The sequence below is a fragment of the Rattus norvegicus genome, chromosome 10 (assembly GCF_036323735.1).
Source record: "Rattus norvegicus strain BN/NHsdMcwi chromosome 10, GRCr8, whole genome shotgun sequence".
Taxonomy (NCBI): Eukaryota; Metazoa; Chordata; class Mammalia; order Rodentia; family Muridae; genus Rattus; species Rattus norvegicus.
Window position 1 is genome coordinate 1,720,077 of NC_086028.1, and position 20,186 is coordinate 1,740,262.

The window sequence follows — 20,186 nt, forward strand, 5'->3', positions numbered from 1 at the left end:
CCAGAGTTGAACTGCCTTTGGGAATGGATAGGAAAAACACTTAGGTCACAGCAGATAGCGCAGAGTGAAATGTAAGTTACTGCTGCTGGGAACTGAACAATGGGTGTGCTTTGCCTGTGCACAGCATTTGTTACTGTAGATTGTGAGGATAGTCAGTGCCGAGTGCGTTTTTAGGACACATAGAGACTTGTGGTCCGGGTCAGAGGGGCTTAAAGTTTTTAAATCGTTCATTGATAAACAGTTTAAGAATTCCTCTTGCAGGGGCTGGGGATTTAGCTCAGTGGTAGAGCGCTTACCTAGGAAGCGCAAGGCCCTGGGTTAGGTCCCCAGCTCCGGAAAAAAGAACCAAAAAAAAAAAAAAAATTCCTCTTGCAGTGTTTAAGTTAAGACATTTAAATGTCAGTTCCTCTTAATGCCATGTATTTAAAACAGCTTAGTGTGCTTGTGAAATCAGGCAAAGAGCGGAATGTGATGTGGGCATACACATAAGAGTACCAGGTTCAATTCCTAACACTATGCATTCATACATACATACATACATCCTGCACACATGTGTTCATGGTTGAAGGGTCGTGAGCTGATTGATTACATAATTAGAATCCTGAGCCTTATGCAGTGCAGTACACAGTGCATCATTGAAAGAGCAAAGATGGGCTGTGAGTGACAGGGCTTTAGGCTCAAGCCCAGGTGCTGCATTACTTCTGTGTCCCCGGATGGACGTGTTCACTGCTCTGCACTTTGGTTTCCTTGTCCGGACAATGAAGAGGAATAGTACCCACGTCCTTCTATTTACATGGGAGGCTGGGTACAAGATACTTCAGAGATATGACTGATAATGAGATCCGCCTCTCACCAGAACTGTCTGGAACTGAGTTTGACATGTTTAGTTCACATAGTTAACACATTGTGTATTTTTACTCATTTTCAATAATAGGGAATGAGAGTAAAATGATATAGCTAAGTATCAAGTCAAGGGTGATCTCCTGCCTCATATCTAGATTTAATCAGACCAGAAAAATAACTGTTTAGGAAGACTCCCTTGTTCGAGTTGTATGAAAATAAGTTGGGGTTGGGGATTTAGCTCAGGGGTAGAGCGCTTAAGGCCATTGGTTTGGTCCCCAGCTCCGAAAAAAGAAAAGGAAAAAAAAAATAAGTTGTCCCTATGAAAAACTGAACCCTGAAATTCAGTGTGCCCTGGTACCAACTGCAGATGCATAAGGTGAGTGAAGCATGTGGCTGACCGTGACCTGGGCCAGCACCGCCTCTTGTCCAGCCGCTATGTTGCTTCAGGAGAAACAGGGTTACTCAAATGTCTTAGATTGACTTGTTATTAAAAGTGCCTTCGAGTCTAAGTAGATCCCATGACATTTGGTAAAAGATAGATATATAAATGACTATTAGTAATGCCAATCCTTGTGTATTAAGAGGCACTTGTTAAAGGTACTTATTATATTTCACTGTTGTTTTTACTGTTAAGAAAGTTGTATTTGTTTCTTTGAAGACCACCCTATAGAATTTTTTTAAAACACCTGAATCATAAAATCATAAGTTTAGAAACTTATGAATTGTTCTTCTGATTCTAGTCACATAGATACCAGCCTGGTCCCTCTAGTGTTACTTGCTAACTTGTGTCTGCTTTAAGGGCTAGAATTTCTCTGCCTCAAGTGACAACTCTCTTGTTTACTTATACTGAAGTCTTCTCCAATCCCAATAATTTTTGAGAGGGCTGTTGGCTAAAATTAATATTAATAAATGTTAGTAAATATTAAAGTAATATAACAGTAATCAGGTAGGGTTCAGATTTTACAAGCAAATAATCATAGGAATTAGGGGTTTTGTTTGTTGCCTTGTTTGTTTATATGGAGAAAGCAAGATGGCCAGTGGGTAAAATTGCGTGCCATTGAGCTTGACCATATGAGTTCAATCTCTGGGACGCAAATGATAGCAGGAGAGAACTGACCCCAAAAGCTGTTTTCTGGCCTCTATACTCATGCTATAACACACACATGTACACACATCACATACCACACACACCATGCATGCACACATACAAACACAACTATACATAATTTTTGTAGTACATCAAGGAAATTTAGTAATATGTCACAGGTACGGCTGTCCCTCTGTCTTACCCAGGGTCTTAAACATGCATAGTAGGTGTTCTACCAGTGACTCACACGCCAACCCAAGGAAAATGTCCTTCATGAGTATTTGCTCTACATACCAGGGAACCAGCGATCCTGGATTCCTTTTCTGATCTCATCTGTCACCAAGTCTGTCAGTCCTTCCTCAGAAATGCACTCTTTCCCCCACAGCATTGCAGCACTGTGGCCCAGCCTTCTGAGTAATCCATTAAGGTAGAGGCAGATGCAGAGCTGACCTCTCTACCCTCCCAACAGTCCTGAGTCTGTGACGGTATTAAAAGCCACCACGGTGACTTGCAGGCTTGCTCAGCCATGCACACTGGAATAAAACTAATCCTCTAGTGTTGAGGGCCTACCCTGCCTGCAGGACTTCTCTGAGAAACCCTGTGTTGGCCCCTGGTCTAAGCCACCACAGCACAGCTTCCCTTCCCTAGCCCCTAGTTTTATTCCAGATGCAGGAAAGTGCTGCAAGGACCTGTGTGTCAGCAATGTTCCTATTTACAAAACTAAACTAAAGTAAACTAAACCACCCCTTGTAGATTCCAGGGTCTCAGAGGGAAGGGGCTGTGTGAGTTCTCTGTATTTCAAACCCCAGGGCCTGAGCCTCTTCCTCAACTTAAAGCTGTTCAAGAGCAGGTACCGTCTCTGAGATGAGTCAGCTGAGAAGTATGCACAGACTTCTGAGGTTGCCCTGACTCCTCACCTGGAAAAAGAAAAGTGCATGCTAACATGCCAGGTTAGTGTAACACCAGTCTCCTTGAAAAACTTTAAGAAAATGTAGATGTGGTCAAAGCTTTGGGCTCCAGCCGTTTTCTAACGATTGCTTTTTAGCAGGAGCTCTGAGTGACTAAGAAGGCTCATCTTAGAGTTTGTGGCATCCAAGTTCACACTGAATGTCTTCAATGACAACCTTCTTTGCCTACCCCTCTGCAGGCCAGAAGCCTGAGGCTGAGCATCTGCTGAGGGCTCTCTTCTTGTCCTGAAGCTTTGCCAAGGGGTTACACAGCCTTTCCCCAAAATCGCAGGGAGAGGAGTAGCAAGCAAGCCCACTTAACGTTACCTACTAAAGGTCCTTTCTCTAGAGTCACTGCCTGCAACACAGTGAATTCTTACTAGCATGTATAGTTCTGATTAGACAAGACTTCCTATACACAGAATGATTAGCAGCACTTTTTTTTTCAGTTACTACTGTACTTTATTGTGTTCAACCAAATCACCATGTTACAAAAATAGCAAGCTGCCATAATAAAAAATAAGGCTCCTCTATCCAGCACCAGATAGCATCATTTTACTTTCAAGCCTAGAAATTGCACTTTTGTATATAAACCAACCGAAGATGAGGATTGAGAGTTCATCTTGGTGGATTTTTCCTTTGATGAATATGAAGTGTCCTTCCTTATCTTTTTTGATGACTTTTAATTGAAAATTGATTTTATTTGATATTAGAATGGCTACTCCAGCTTGCTTCTTCTGACCATTTGCTTGGAAAGTTTTTTTCCAGCCTTTCACTCTGAGGTAGTGTCTGTCTTTGTCTCTGAGGTATGTTTCCTGTAGGCAGCAGAATGCAGGGTCCTCATTGCGTATCCAGTTTGTTAATCTATGTCTTTTTACTGGGGAGTTGAGGCCATTGATGTTGAGAGATATTAAGGAATAGTGATTATTGCTTCCTGTTATATTCATATTTCGATGTGAGGTTATGTTTGTGTGCTTTTCTTCTCTTTGTTTTGTTGCCAAGATGATTAGTTTCTTGCTTCTTCTAGGGTATAGCTTGCCTCCTTATGTTGGGCTTTACCCTTTATTATCCTTTGTAGTGCTGGATTTGTAGAAAGATATTGTGTAAATTTGGTTTTGTCATGGAATATCTTGGTTTCTCCATCTATGTTAATTGAGAGTTTTGCAGGATACAGTAACCTGGGCTGGCATTTGTGTTCTCTTAGGGTCTGTATGACATCTGTCCAGGATCTTCTGGCCTTCATAGTTTCTGGCGAAAAGTCTGGTGTGATTCTGATAGGTCTGCCTTTATATGTTACTTGACCTTTTTCCCTTACTGCTTTTAATATTCTTTCTTTATTTTGTGCGTTTGGTGTTTTGACAATTATGTGACGGGAGGTGTTTCTTTTCTGGTCCAATCTATTTGGAGTTCTGTAGGCTTCTTGTATGCCTATGGGTATCTCTTTTTTTAGGTTAGGGAAGTTTTCTTCTATGATTTTGTTGAAGATATTTACTGGTCCTTTGAGCTGGGAGTCTTCACTCTCCTCTATACCTATTATCCTTAGGTTTGATCTTCTCATTGAGTCCTGGATTTCCTGTATGTTTTGGACCAGTAGCTTTTTCTGCTTTACATTATCTTTGACAGTTGAGTCAATGATTTCTATGGAATCTTCTGCTCCCGAGATTCTCTCTTCCATCTCTTGTATTCTGTTGGTGAAGCTTGTATCTACAGCTCCTTGTCTTTTCTTTTGATTTTCTATGTCCAGGGTTATTTCCATGTGTTCTTTCTTGATTGCTTCTATTTCCATTTTTAATTCCTTCAACTGTTTGATTGTGTTTTCCTGGAATTCTTTCAGGGATTTTTGCGATTCCTCTCTGTAGGCTTCTACTTGTTCTCTAAGGGAGTTCTTTATGACTTTCTTGAAGTCCTCCAGCATCATGATCAAATATGATTTTGAAACTAGATCTTGCTTTTCTGGTGTGTTTGGATATTCTGTGTTTGCTTTGGTGGGAGAATTGGGCTCCGATGATGCCATGTAGTCTTGGTTTCTGTTGCTTGGGTTCCTGCGCTTGCCTCTCGCCATCAGATTATCTCTAGTGTTACTTTGTTCTGCTATTTCTGACCGTGGCTAGACTGTCCTATAAGCCTGTGTGTCAGGAGTGCTGTAGACCTGTTTTCCTGTTTTCTTTCAGCCAGTTATGGGGACAGAGTGTTCTGCTTTCAGGCGTGTAGTTTTTCCTCTCTACAGGTCTTCAGCTGTTCCTGTGGGCCTGTGTCTTGAGTTCACCAGGCAGGTTTCTTGCAGGGGAAAAGTTGGTCCTACCTGTGGTTCCAAGGCTCAAGTTTGCTCGTGGGGTGCTGCCTAAGTCCTCTCCGCTGTGGCAGCAACCGGGAAGATCTGCCCCGCTCTTTCCGGGAGCCTCCGTGCACCAGGGTTCCAGATGACGTTTGGTGTTTTCCTCTGGTGTCTGGATGTGCACAGAGTGCAGTCTCTTCTGGTTTCCCAGGCGCGTCCGCCTCTCTGAAGGTTTAGCTCTCCCTCCCCCGGGATTTGGGTGCAGAGAACTGTTTATCCGGTCTGTTTCCTTCAGGTTCCGGCGGTGTCTCTAGCAGCACTTTCAATGGAGGTCAGCACTATAGCAAAAGCAGAACACTAATATTTAGTAAACATTTATCAGTTAAAATTTCATTAAGGAAAATTACCACAGCAATTTCTGGCTTAATTCTACTTCAGTTTCTTGCTAGTTACATACAATAGTGTATATTTATTGTATGTAATTGTACTGTAAGTATTTAATTTCTCTGAAAAAAAATGAATATTGTTACCCACCTCATGGTGCTGCTGGGATGAGACACGGGTGTTGACAGGGAAGCTCCTGGTGGAGCCTGCTGAGTGAAAGTCCTCCCTGGCAGCATAGTACCAGGAGCTTGGAGCAGAGCCACACTGCTGTCTAAGCTACTGAAGCAAGAGAACACAGAGGCAGGCAGTCTCTATCTGTCTACCATGTCTGGGTGATAAACCTTCTGGTTAGTTGATATAAATTCATTTCATATCTAGATATTTATGGATGTGGTAAGTTCCAGCATCCTTGTTCAATGGCTCAGATTGCATGTTTTCTTACTTATTTACTGGAAAGAGCACAACCAGTCAATAGTCCATCATTTAATCTAAACCTCAGTCACCAGTCTTTCTCTTTGTGCATGCCATGCCATTATAATCCCAGAAATGCGATGAACAGTTGTGTAAAGGACAGCTGGGTGACCCTTGTGGCCGGCCACATAGAGCTGCTCGATCATTGTGAGTAGTTGCAGTGCTGTTAGCATAGTGTAAATCGTAACAGTATTAGGTGTCTTTTATGCTTCGTGTACATTGTACATATATGAACGTGGATAGATCAATGAGTCTACATATTTAAGTATATGCATGTATACGTTTATATGAGTCAGAGGGCTCTCTGCCAGTTCTGTGCTATCTTTCTTACAAGGAAACTACTAGATGAAGGCCTCACCTCACCACATTCCTGACCCCAATAAAGGAGAAAAGCGTGGGCAGGTAGGGAGCCTGAACCAAGCTACTTCCCTGGAGCAGCTGGCACTGACTGTTCTGGAGCAGTGAATAAAACTGTTTTCCTGTGTAGTTTCTAGTTGGTTCTTGTTCAGAGCACCTACCTTAAATGTTTATGCTAAAAAAATTATAGAATCTTCTAAACAACTGCACACTGTGTCATTGCAGAAAGATTAAGAAGTGAATGAAAGTTTACCAAGAACCTACCATAAGAGACCTCCACTGCTGTTCTACTATAGCACTAGAATGCTGGGTTTTCATTACACCCAAAGCAAGAAAAATAAGCATTCTGTACCCTTGGAGCCATATGGATAAGGAATCTTCACGTAAAGAGTCTCATGATTCTGCTAGTCAAAAAATAGAGGAAAAAAAAAATCAAACCCTGTTCTAACTTCCTGGTCTCTCTTGCGTCAGGCAAGTGTGCGAACATGTCTGCTTCTTCAGAGCTTGTTAGACTTTTTTTCTGATTGCCTTTTTACCAATTGAGACAATGGGTATGTCTTTCTGGAATTTTGCTTTGGCTAGTGTGGTCTCTGCCCTTCCACCCCTTTGATCACATTGTCATGCAATTCCTTGCAGACATTCCTTGCAACTTCTGCAAAAAGGGGTGAAGAATCTGTGTGATGGTATGCTTAGTTTAAAGAAACATGCCCCATTTTTAGCAGTCTGTTTCCATGGCAACAGAAGCAGCAGCCAAACAGAGTTCTCAAAGCTCCTGTAAATTTCCAGGGCTGAGTAGTGAAAACATTGTCTTCCTGCCCCCAGTACTGCAGATAAGTGCAGGGAACCAGTGGCACCTAGGAGCCCCATTTCAGCTTGGTTGCTGTGGACTGACTCCCTCAGCCAAGTGTGCCTGTACCGATGCAGCACAGGGCATCCACTGCCACACTGAAGAGGAAGGCATTCCTTTCCGCTCCACCCATAGGCAGCTTTCTTTGGAAACTAATCTGCACAGCATTTTGTTAATCTGGTGGTGTTGCTCCTGTTTTAGTCAGAAAAGAGTCATAAAAATTCTGGTCTAGATGCTGTTTGTTCTTGCTCATGGCTGAGCCTTGAGTCTGTTGTCCCCCTGTACAGAAGCCTTTGTTCCAGACAGGAAGTGGAGGTAAAAGTGTGCTCAGTCAGTACAAACAGCACAGCTTTCAGGGCACGCTGCTGCTGTTTGGCTTGGTTTGGTTTGGTTTGGTTTGGTTTAGTTTGGTTTGGTTTGGTTGCTTATTGGTTGGTTGGTTGGTTGGTTGGTTGGTTGGTTGGTTGGTTGGTATGGTTTCCTTTGGTTTGGGGGATTGTTTTTTCTTTCCTTTTTGTTTGTTTGTTTTGTTTTCATCTCTTTGCCTTACTTTTAAAACAATTACTGAAGAACCTTATTTTACTGTGAGCAAACCAGATCCTGAAAATGTAACCTTTGATGGCTTCTTGAGCATCCGAGGATCTGTGGGTTCACATGGATTTGACATTCAGTGTTAGTGGAGTAAGAGCAGGATCCACCATGCATGTCAGCCTCACACCCTTGCTCAGAGCCTGTCCTTCTTTGTCTCCTTTATCGTCCACAGCAACACAGTTACATTTGTGTCTGTGCCTACCAATGTCAACTCAAAAGGCAGCACCAAGGCTGATGAGATAGATGGCTCCCTGAGTATTGCCCCAAGGTGGGGGCAGTACATTTCCACTGCTGCTTGGACTGTGCCCCACACAGTAAACTAATAAAATGCAAATAAAATCATTAATTTTTTGAAAAAACAAAAAACACAGACTCCAAGATTCACACAGTAAGATGAAACAATTCGCCCTAGGATAATTACTGACCCATAGAAAATCTTTCTAATATTATTGTTCTTAAATATGGCATCATACTCTTTTCTTAGAAGACTTAGCTAATTATATATTCTAACTACCCATGTGAACTGAAAAAAAATGCTGGTTTTAAATAAGAATTGTAGAAGATGCTAGTAACACAAAGAAAAGGTGCGCTTTTTGGGAAATGTACAGTCATCTATGTGGTAGGAAATAGAAAATTACCTATTTTGGTTACAGATCACCCCATTAATGGTTAATGGAATTGTGTTGGTGGGAAGGGGACAAACCAGGAGGGGGTAGGAAACTGGAATTTGAATCCTGAGAAATTAGTTTTTTAGTGTATTTTATGTTTCTCTATTTTTAAAAATGTGTTAAGGTAAAATTCACTTAACATTAACATTCAACCATTTTAAAGGATGGCAGTCTGTACTGTTTTGTACAGTTAGCATGTTACACAGTATAAGCACAATAGGATAGTCATCACTTCCAAATGCAGCATCAAACCGTCAGCAGCTGCCATGCCCTCCCCATGGACCCTGGAGCCAGAAGTACCATCTCTAGATCGCTGTTCTGCATATTTCCTATATGTGAAATAATGTCGCATGTGTGTCTGGCTCCTTTCATATAACATGTTTTCCAGGTTCATCCACATTTAGAGATGGGGAAGGAAAGCAGGAAGAGGAAGAGAGTGAGCACAGGTACCTGCAGAGATACAGGTTACTGTGGACATGGATGCTAGGAACTAAACTGGGGTCTTCTGCAAGAGCAGCAAATGCTCCTGACTACTGAGTTCTCTCTTCAGTGCTCGCGCTCTCTCTCTCTCTCTCTCTCTCTCTCTCTCTCTCTCTCTCTCTCTCTCTCTCTCTCCCTCTCTCTCTCCCACACATGGTCTGTATCAATACATAATTCCTTTCTATAGCTGAATAGTACTCCATATTTAGTTTAGACTTTCCAGATGCTTGTAACACTTAAGCTGTTGTGGGTATAGTTGCTGTGAATGTGTGTGCATATATTTGTGTCTGCATACCTGAGCTCTTTGCATTTCACTTAAGAATAGAATTGTAAGGATGCACCTGTGTTTTTTAACAAAGGTGCCATATACAGAACTTTTGAAAGACCCTACGTGTTCTGATTTTGTGTCCTGCAGTCTTTTTGGGGGTAGGGGGCTGATAAAAATGGCATAGTTCAGGGCCAATGACTGACTTATAACCTTAGCTGCTGCCTTATTCTCTGGAGTAACACATGGCAATGTTTCAAGTTTCCCAGTTGTGCTGTGAGTATTCTATGCCTTCTCCACTGACCTCCCAGCTAGCCATCATCCTCACTTTCAACACTGTACCTTTCTTGCTACTTCTCGGAGAAAATATAAGCCATCTCTTCAGAACTTCCTAACTCTATCAGACCAAAACCCTGAGCACCCTGTAAGAGAGTTCCCCTCACAAAGCTTTCCTTGGGTGTCAGCTCAACCCCAGCCTCCAGGACACACTCCTTGCCTGTTTCTTGCTACTTCTCCTTCCTGTGGCCTAACATCCGCAGAGTATCTCCTGTGTGCGTGGAGACAGTAGCACTCTGTCTCCCACTTTGTCCTTCCTCTGACAGCCGTGCTCTCTTCTCTCTGAATCTGACCCCCAAGTGCACATTTAATTGTTGGTTTTCTTGACAGCTGAGCTCTGAACTCCTTTGCTTTCTGTTTATGTCTCTGCCTCAGCAAATGCCTGTGGCCTCAAACAATACATTGTCCCCAGTCTCTGAGACCTGGACACACAAGGCCAATTGTCATCTGACATTTCTGCTTCCATATCAAATATGAGCTTTCTAAGGTCCAGCCTGAGCAACTCACATCTGTGTAACTGGTCTACCAAATACTCAGACTTAAAACTCACACCTAACATCATTTCAAAATACCTCTTAAGGCATTAGGGAAAGTTAGTACTGTCAGAGTTTCTGCCCTGGACCATTGAGATGACACCCCAAGATTCCCTGAACTTCTCCACTACATCACAGCCCAGCCCTGCCGTCCCAGGACTCTTGCTGTCTTCCTATCACTCAATGAATGTTTATATTATTTAACATGAGGTCACCAGTGTAGTTAGGTAGATGAAGACAGTTTTTGTTTTTTAATTTATTAAAACATGGTGGTGCATATCATGGAGCATGGTGGGGACAGGATCTTATATTTCTGACAGTGTATATTGGTACCATCTTTAGATGGCAATGTGATTCTGTGTGGATGCTGAATCCACTATTAGAAAGTTAGATGCTACCAAACTGAATAAGGCTCTTACCTATACCTGTTTTTAGTAACCAGAAGCCTTGTACAAGTACAAGTCCTAAGGTTTTAAGAAGAAAAAGAGCTAGATTTCACTTTTCAAAGCCAACTCAGAAACTACATGACTAATGCAGCCCTGTCCTGTGTGTTTCTTTGCATACTTTGTATGTGCTATTAACAATATTCAGAGGATATTTTCGAACGGCTTGAGGCTCTCACAGTGGTGACGGGACAGGAAGTCTGGGTAAAATGGAATGAATTTCACATTCTTCCTACTACCCACTATGCGCATCTTCACTTTAATTTCAACAAATAAGTAGGAAACTCTTATATAAAAATGTGACACATCAAGGTACTGGCATCACAGTCTTCTCCTGAGGCCTGGGCTCAGAGGAAAGCCCCGAAGTAATTTCTTGCCACACACTGCATACCAGGGGACCTGAAGGCAGTGCTCAGGGCTATCCCACACACTGCACACCAGAGGACCTGAAGCCAGTGCTCCTAGCACCCATGTTGTTCGGCTCAACATGGGTGCCTGTAATCTAGGACCAGAGATCCAACACCCATGACCTCCACAGAAACAGTACACATGTATACCTGCTCACAGACAGATACATAATTTGAAATTAAAAACATAAAACAAATGTGGAAATCTCTGAGGAAGGCTTTTTTCTAGTTTTATACAGTTTCATGATTGAAGGAATAGTGTAAATAAAAATATTAATAGTTGGGGTTGGGGATTTAGCTCAGTGGTAGAGCGCTTGCCTAGCAAGTGCAAGGCCCTGGGTTCGGTCCCCGGCTCCGAAAAAAAGAAAAGAAAAAAAAATATTAATAGTTATCACGATTTTAAACATTTGTTTTGAAGGAAAGTAGAATAATTTATCACTTTACCTCTTCAATATAAATGTTTCATGCTATGATTTGCCTGTAACAAATCACATTTGGCCACTGAGCTGCTTGATAGACAAATATTAGACATGGGTCAACTTGGCCCTCCATACCCAGCTGCAGGAGATGGTGTCTCTGTGGGTGTCTTGCTTTGTAGAATTGGCCTCACTTCCACCTGCTCAAATAATGCATGACACATTCCTGCCGGAGTCCGACCACCTCACTCTCAACTAATCCAATGCCCTTTGGGAAAAGCTGAAGCCAAGATCTGCTTACTGCCCTGCAGTCTCTCCCATCAGTATATCATCAGTTCTGAGGTGTGATCTCATTTCCATCTGCCCTTACCCCAGCTCACCCAGCCTGTATGAAACTGCTTGGCTTTGGGTTTTGGTTTTTAGGTTCTCCGCTCCCCCTGTCCTCTTACACCCAGCACTGTAGCTTGATTGGTCAGCATCATCAGGCCCCTGGCTACATGCCGTCCTGTTCCCCAGACAGTGTCCTTTCTCCTTGTTCTGTAACACACATTGCTCAGTGTTCCTCATGGTAAGCCAAAGCTGTGCTTCGTGTTGGCTTGCTCAGCTCATGCTAACTATTGGTTGTGATTAATACACTTTTAAAGTGAATTTTTAATTCTGGTCATTTTAATTTGAAAAACTGAAATTTTATATAAGTATTATGTAAGTTATTATATGTAAGATCTTCTGCGTTGGATATTAATCTTAATTTTTTTACCTTCAACTATTCAGGAAGCAAGGGAAAGTAACTAAGATACTTTTAATACCAAAACATTTGCTATGTTCACCAGACACAAGGTGAATCATTAGATGACCTACCCTCTTTCATAGTAGCAATTAAGATAGACACTTTTTATTTGATGAAAATAGAGCAAGTTCAAAACACTTATATTGACATAATTTGGGTTTGGGGTTTTTTAACAAGAAGTTTTAAATTAGAATTTCAAAATCATTCTCCTTGTAGAAATTAATAGGAAAGATCATGAATGTTAGCCCTGAGAGAGCATGAGACACAGTACCTCAGAAAGAGTCAATAATAAATCTTTCACCGTGATGGAGGGAACAGAAAGTTATTCATGGTCTCACATACCTGTTGCAACATCAAACCATGATGCCGTGCATACACACAGAATAATCCTTTTACCTTGCAGTCATGCTGGGTGCAGAGACCATCAAGGTACCCTCCTGTCTAGAAATTTAAATTTAGTGAATGAGGAATTAACTTTATGCACAAAACCCCACCAGAATATTGTTATGCAAACGTTGGAAACAAGCAGGTGATAAATGATGGGTACTGAGAGCTATTTGACACCATTAGCAGATACAACCTGCAGCTGAGACTACATCATAGTCTCCTCACAGTGTAGAATATAAGACAGCAGAGCGCAAAGCACAGAAGCAGAGGCTGTGCCAGAGGCAGCCATTGTTCCGCCCCTTTGGTTCTCTTTCTTTCTCATTTTCTTTTTTTTTTTTAAATATATTCCATTTCATTTTTATTTCATCAGTTTTTTCTTAAGATTTATTCATTTATTATATATAAGTACACTGTAGCTATCTTCAGACATACCAGAAGAGGGCATCGGATCTCTTTACAGATGGTTGTGAGCCACCATGTGGTTGCTGGGAATTGAACTCAGGACCTCTGGAAGAGCAGTCGGTGCTCTTAACCGCTGAGCCATCTCTCTAGCCCTCTTTCTCATTTTCTTGTTTAATGTGACTCAGGGCTCAGACTAATTAGAGAAGGATGTGAACTGTGCATGAGCAGATGGACTGCACCTTCATCTGCTACCATCGACAGAGTCTGTGCACAGCCCTTTAGTGTTGTACATTTGGACATGCACAGTATTTGGGATTCACGCACTGAGATTGAGGCTTTCAAAGAGGATACAGTGCTGCTTGTATATACTTTAGCGTGTCAGCACTTCCCGTTACTTTTAGGAGAAAACAGGTTTAAGCCCTGTTCTGCGTTTAAGGATTTCTCAAGGGACAGTGTAATAAATTGCTTTAGTTCCTTGTTTCCAAAAATAAAGGCAACCTCTGCAACTATTCAAATGTGAATTTGATTTTACTTCCTTACATCTTGTGAAAGATGTGAGCATACAGTTAGTGTGCGTAGTGTGCTTTCTCACCAGAACTCCATGTCACATGTATTCTTCTGCCTTCAGGCATTTGCACTCAGTGTCAGTCAGCTTACTACCAGCATGCAGGCTGAATGTTAGGAGCCCATTAGTGCAGTTCGACGTCTCAGAGAGGAACAGGATATGACTCTGAGGCACACTATCTAGACATGAAGCCCTGGACAGGAAAACAGGCCTCTCACACACCTGTGCCATCCATCATAGGACAATATGCCAGGCTGGTATGCAGTCTAGGATCACAGCGAAGGGTACAGGACTTCAAGGGGACAAGTAAAATCCAGTGCTCTGGGACTTTTTCCTCCATGTGGATGGAACAGCCTTGGAGACTCTAGAGAGAGGAAGGCAACCTTTCCTGACAAGATACCTCATCCATAGCCACAGAAACTTCCGCAGTCAGAAGGTCAGTCACACCACCGTCTTAACAATCCTTGTTCCCTTCCACAATCCCTGAGAAACACAATAAACAAATCCTGCCCTACCTCTGCCTCCCAGTGTGCTGCAGCTGCCCACAGTCATTTATTCTTTGTTGGCAAGTGGAGTACTAAAAGGAAATTTGCTATTTTCTAAAATTATTAGTCTGTACTAAGTGTACTTTATAACTAGTTCTATCAAGTTGTTCCTTCTTGGTTGTGTTTAATATGAGCAAATACCATAGTTGTATTTTAAAATTCACCAAGCTTTGCAATGTACTGAGGCACCTCATGTCTACCTGAGTTTGTGTTAGATACTGTGTATCCCATACTGTTCACATTCTGGTACAGACAGAGGATAAAAGAGCTAGCAACCAACAGACAGAATGTAACACATTACTCTCAAGTCTGCCTCTTCTCCAGTCTTGTCCTTTCTAATGTCTTTGCTTCAAAATAGTTGTCGTATTATCAACTATACTGATGCTTTTCTAGCAATCCCGTGCAGATTTTTCTAGCAGCCTCATGCAGATGCCTTAGAGGAGCTCTACATGGTCTTCTTTGGAGGAAAGTTATACAAGGAATTTTAAGAGTTAAATCATTCTGTTCCCTTCAGTCAAAATGACCTAGGTTGTGGAGGAGGTTGCTTATTTATAGGAAACTGGATGAAAAACACATGGGAGTTATGTGTAGTTTTTGTTTTAGCAGTTGGTGGTTGGTGCTTCTGCTGTGTGGTATGAGACATGTCTGTCTGCTCTCTGCCTCTGGTTCCTGGCACACAGCTCCAAATATGCTTTCCTAGGTGATGGGGTTGGGGGCTGAGCAAGCATCTTATGCGAGCCTTGATCTTAGCCCTCATGCACAGACTGCTCAGTGTTGCCAGTGATGAAAACATTTGGAGTATGCTACATGACAGATAGCTAAGGGCCCTAGATGGCTTCTGGGTGCCTTTAGTTTCAGGAAGGCACAGATAAAGTCAGAGAAAGGACAGAAGCCCAATGAGGGACCCCAGCCCCAACCCAGTGCACCTCTTTCATTGGTCTCTTCCTGAGTTGTGGCCTTCATAATAAAGCAGCAGTCATAAAGTGTCAAATATGAGGAGATCCTATAGTAGCCTAGGCTAGTGGGTAGTATTTGAAAGTTAGGGACTCTAGAAGTCTGACCTTCACTCTGAGTATATAGGATCAAATTTGATTGGAATTGTTAGATACCCAGTTGTTATCTCAGATAAGAAGATGGGGAGATATGGGGAAAGACTGTAAATTTACAGTCAGGAGTGTTGGTGTAAGGAACCCAGGAACAATATTCATTCATTCATTCATTCATTCATTCATTCATTCATTCATTCAATGTGGTAACCTCACAGCAGGTGCATCACACATGTCAACACGAGTGAGTTTCAATCTTGAAGGACCCAGGACTGCATTCCTGCACTTGTGGGCTCTTGAAGCAACCAGTGTCCACTCAGAAGGGCCTCTGAGGTGCACAAGCTGTTGTCATGGTATTGGCTTGCAGACGGAGTAACTGGTAATCACCATCCACAAAAGTCATTGTGCAGAAAGTGTTCTCTGTTCAAAACATGCCTCACACCGGCCTGTCACACGGTGCAGTTTGGGTTTTCCGTTGTTGTTGTTGTTGTTGTTGTTGTTGTTGTGGTTGTTGTGGTTGTTGTTGTTGTGGTGGTTGTTGTTGTTGTTGTTGTTGTTGTTGTTGTTGTTGTTGTGGTTGTTGTGGTTATTGTGGTTATTGTGGTTGTTGTTGTTGTTGTTGTGGTTGTTGTTGTTGTTGTGGTTGTGGTTGTGGTTGTTGTTGTTGTTGTTGTGGTTGTTGTGGTTGTGGTTTTTTGTTGGTTAGCTTGTTGGGTTGGGTTTGTGTGTGTGTGTGTGTGTTTGTTTGAGACAGGTTTTCTCTGTGGAAGCCCTGTCTGTCTTAGAACTCACTCTGTAGACCAGGATGGCCTTGAACTCAGATCTGCCTGCCTCTGCCTCTTTGTGTGTGTGTGTGTGTGTGTGTGTGTGTGTGTATGTGTGTGTGTGTGTGTGTGTGTGTTTCTGTTTCTGGGGGGCATTGGTGTTTCTAAGACCTTTCTTTGAGGATCCCTGGGGAGCAGAGAAAGACAATTTTGCTGGAGCTTCTCCCTAACATTGATTCTTTGAACTGGAGTAACAAACACCCTGTCCCTTTGTCCCCTCATTGCTTTCCTAGGGACTCTCCTTGCTGTGACAACCTTAAGTACTACCCAACATTAGCTTCTGTATTTCTTTAAGAAGAAGAGGAGGAGGAGGAAGAGGAAGTGGAGGAGGAAGAAGGGGAGAGGGGGAGGAGGAGGAGGAGAAGAAAGACAATGACCAGTGTTAGAAATCGGTGTACTTGCTGTTTAAGCTGCTTTTACTCGGCTATCGCTCTCTGTAACAGTTTTATATCAACTGTTTCAATTCTAAATTCAGTATCAGTGAAACTCTGTGGTCCAAAAACAAAACCCCAAGTCACATTTCTGTGTTCAGTCCTCATATCTTGATAAGTTGTTTGTATGAGCCACAGCACAGTTCCGGGCTCTGTAGCATAAGAAAGGACCCTGCTCTGTGGTATTCACAGGACCTCCAGCAGTCAGGACTGTGGCGGCTGAGGTACATGAGGGTCTCCTGGAAATGGGGGGGATCAGTGTGTTGCACCCCAAGCCTTCCATTCCACCTCCATCTCCATGTTGCCCAGCTGCCTTCTCTCCCTGCTGTTGAGAAGCACACGTGGGTGACTTTAGCATGTTGCTGTCTTCTCTCCCTGCCTTTGAGAAATACAAACAGGTGATTTTAGCATGTTGCTGACTTCTATACAGACTCTGAATCATCCTAATCATAATTTGAAAATGATAGCAAAATAGCTTAAAATAACTAGGGAAAAGTTTTCAGTTTCATTTGATATGTTATTTTTTAGATAGACTTGGTTTGTTTTTTTTTTTTAATTGAATATCTAGAAAATCTAGAGAAAAGGAATCTCCTTGAAAAATCGGGGGGGGGGGTGGCAAGTTAATTTTTATTTGACAAGCTAGATATCTACATTTCCTAATGTAGGCCTTGTTTCTACCAATTCTCACAGTTTCCTATGTATTAAACAGCGATGCCAGTTAGTTGCAGGTTTCTTAGACTTGTAGGGTGAAATTTGGTGTATGATTATACAAACACTGCCTTAAATTCAAAACTTAGAAGTTTCTCTCTGACCTAGTTTGTATGCACTCAAACACCACTAAAGCTCCTCCTTTTAAATTATTTCCTTGTCGAGAAGAATTATTTCCTTCTAACAAGCCAGTCTTTTCTTAAAGTAAATTGTTATTATTAACATAGGAAACTGTCGGGGAATGTTGTCCTTGCTCTGAATGAGGTCTCCTTTGAACAAGTCAGAGTGTGTAAGCCTTATTTGCTCGAGCACTATGTTAAATAGGAAAATACCTAGCATTTGTCATTTAACTAAACAAGAGAATGGCTGAGTAAATTTAGAATTGATCAACAAGCAAAATCACTAAGTTTTTTACAACTTAGTGCCAAGTAATATCTTCTCCCTCCTTAAGATAAGGTCTCACCTGTAGTTCAGAATGTCCTGAAACTCAATGCAACCTGTCTTAACCCTCCTGCCTTGGCCCCTTGAGAGCTGAGGTTACAGATGTGGCCACCACACTCAGTTGCATAGCTGATTTCCTTCTCATTGGATAGTGAAGTGGGTGTTTAATAATGACTCAGAGTGTCCTTTAGAGCTGTGGGCATTGGGTTCTGTGATTGTTAATAAACTCCAGCTCTTTCCCTCTACAGTGCTCCAGCTGAAGCTGCAACAGAGGAGGACAAGAGAGCAGCTAGTGGACCAGGGCATCATGCCACGTAAGAACAAGTTGCTGTTGTCTCTGGTGTGCTGGGACAGGATGGGCATTCCTGAGGAGAGCTTATCCTGCCTCCTTCAGCCCTTGAGGTCTTTTTGCAGGTGTATCAGGAAAGACAGGGGTCAGCATGGCCCGCACTGGAGAACCCATAGAATACATTTTAAAAACACATGCAGCTTATAAAATGAGCTTGAATTTTATACTAGTAAAGAATGCCTCTAAGGCATTGTGAACTGTGAATTTTAATGTCTGTTTAAGTCTTAAAATTGTTGAATTGATAATACCATTGATACATCTGAGATCAGACTTGTAAGAGTAATGGGGTACAATTAATTCGTGACTTCGTTCTACTTAAACTTAATCCGTGGGCATTCTCCTTGATAGTAGGCCATGCTCTACCTAAGTACATGTTTGTCTGTTGAAAGTAACAGAATGCTGTCTACTACAGTTAGTGCAATATTTCTGGCCTAAATACAGTTGTTTCCTTCAATAGCCTTTTTTCCTTACCTTTAACCACCAACTCTGGAAGTTTTAGAGGGGAGAATGGTTGTTTTTATATACCGTAGAATTATACATCTGGATTATCTGTTATTATTTATCTATTATTTAGTGTTTAAAAATTAACTTTAAAACACTAAAAATTACAAAGCAAGCATGTTTCCAGTCCTGTAACTCATTGCTAGCCCAGAAAACTTTTTTTTTTCTTTTTTTCGGAGCTGGGGACCAAACCCAGGGCCTTGTGCTTGCTAGGCAAGCGCTCTACCGCTGAGCTAAATCCCCAACCCTTAGTGAAGCTTTTTTTTTTTTTTTTTTTGGAGCTGAGGACCGAACCCAGGGCCTTGAGCTTGCTAGGCAAGCGCTCTACCACTGAGCTAAATCCCCAACCCCCTTAGTGAAGCTTTTATAGACTACTTATTATCTGTCTTCTAAATATCTTGAATCCAGCTGTGGTACCCCAAAGACACTTTGGTAATTTGCCAGGTGTTTCCACTGCCACACTCCTCTCCCAGGCAGCATCAGATAATGGTGCTTAAGGTATTACTGCTAGATCAGCCCTGACTGGCTGTGGAGAGCTGGTCTGTCTCCCATCTACTGACCTAAGTCCATGGTTCTAATGTACCTGCTATTACAAGGCAATGCTGGATCAAGAGTTTTCAAAGATGACATACGGAAATGTAAGCCCCACTTCCCCTTATGCTGAGATTCTAAAGGAGAATACTGATGACTAACTAAAGGGTCATATTTTGTGTGTCGCTCTGTAGTGTGCTACAAAGAACATGACACTTTAAATTTAGAGTATAAGATGTAAATCCCTCTTGTTGACCAACATTTAACTATATGACCTCAGGGACTCACACACTCTGAACTGGGGTTCCTACCTACCTTTCAGGTTATTCAGGAAACCAGCAAGACTCTTAACTGTGCTTCACCACAGCCAGTTATGAGTTCTGAATAAATGGCACCTCAGATCTATGAGACATGAGTGCTGTGTGTCCCCTTGTTCAAGTTTCAAGATCACATGGACTTTGTTTAGTAGCACATATGGGCACAAAGAACAAAGACCTGTGACAGTTCCTGGGCCACAAATTGTATGCCCTGGCACTTACAGTTATTATATGGCAGTTCTGTTTGAAATGGCCACTTGTTTTATTTATAAAGGATGTAAGTGGAGTGGGTAGTGTTGGAGAGTGCAGGTGTGTCGGTGTCTTATAAAGGAGCTGGTAAGCAAGCGTCAGCACGGGTGTGCACTGAGGATTAGCAGAGTGATGAGCTAACATGGAAGCCCTGTCTGTGCTTTTTCCCCAACAGCTCTGAAGAGTCCAGCAGCATTCCATGAGCAGATCAAAAGCCTGGAGCGAGCCAGAGTGAGTGATCTTACTTTAAAGCCCTCATTTCCCTGCCGCATCCCAGGCACTCGTACGCTAAATAGATCACTGCAGAACATACACGGTGTCGCCAAGATGCCTGATACAGATAGCATGTGTTCTGGGGTAGTTCCTTAGAGACTTTCAGAAAGTGTAAGACAGTTAAGTTTTGTTCCTTTAAAATCAGGAACTCTGCCAGAAGTGATGACTCAGTCAGTAAAGTGTTTGACATAACATGGGGGCTAAGTTTAATTCCCAGCACCCATATAAAATAAGTCTGGACCTGCCAGTACACTTAGGGGCCTAAGGCATCATTTGCTAGCTAGCCAGTGTAACCAACTTGGTAAGCTCTAGTTTCAGAAAGAAACCCTAGCATACAACCCCCAAAGAGTGGAGAGAAGTTGAAAAACCGACACCTGTCATCAGCCTCTGTCCTCTCTATGCACACACTCACAAGTACACATACACATGCATTACCCCACATACACGCACATAAATAAAAAACAAAACGGTAACAAGTTT

At 42.2% G+C, this 20,186-nt stretch overlaps 1 protein-coding gene across 6 annotated transcripts in view; it reads left to right on the forward strand.

Moving 5' to 3' along the window:
• The window catches only part of Mrtfb (myocardin related transcription factor B), a 165,772-nt gene that overhangs the window by 96,190 nt on the left and 49,396 nt on the right, over positions 1-20,186 (forward strand). For all 6 annotated transcript variants that reach the window (XM_039087009.2, XM_063268241.1, XM_063268242.1 and 3 more), the window contains 2 exons: positions 17,735-17,800; positions 19,609-19,664. In XM_039087009.2, coding sequence (XP_038942937.1) covers positions 17,735-17,800; positions 19,609-19,664 — 122 coding nt within the window. The remainder of the gene's footprint in view (positions 1-17,734; positions 17,801-19,608; positions 19,665-20,186) is intronic.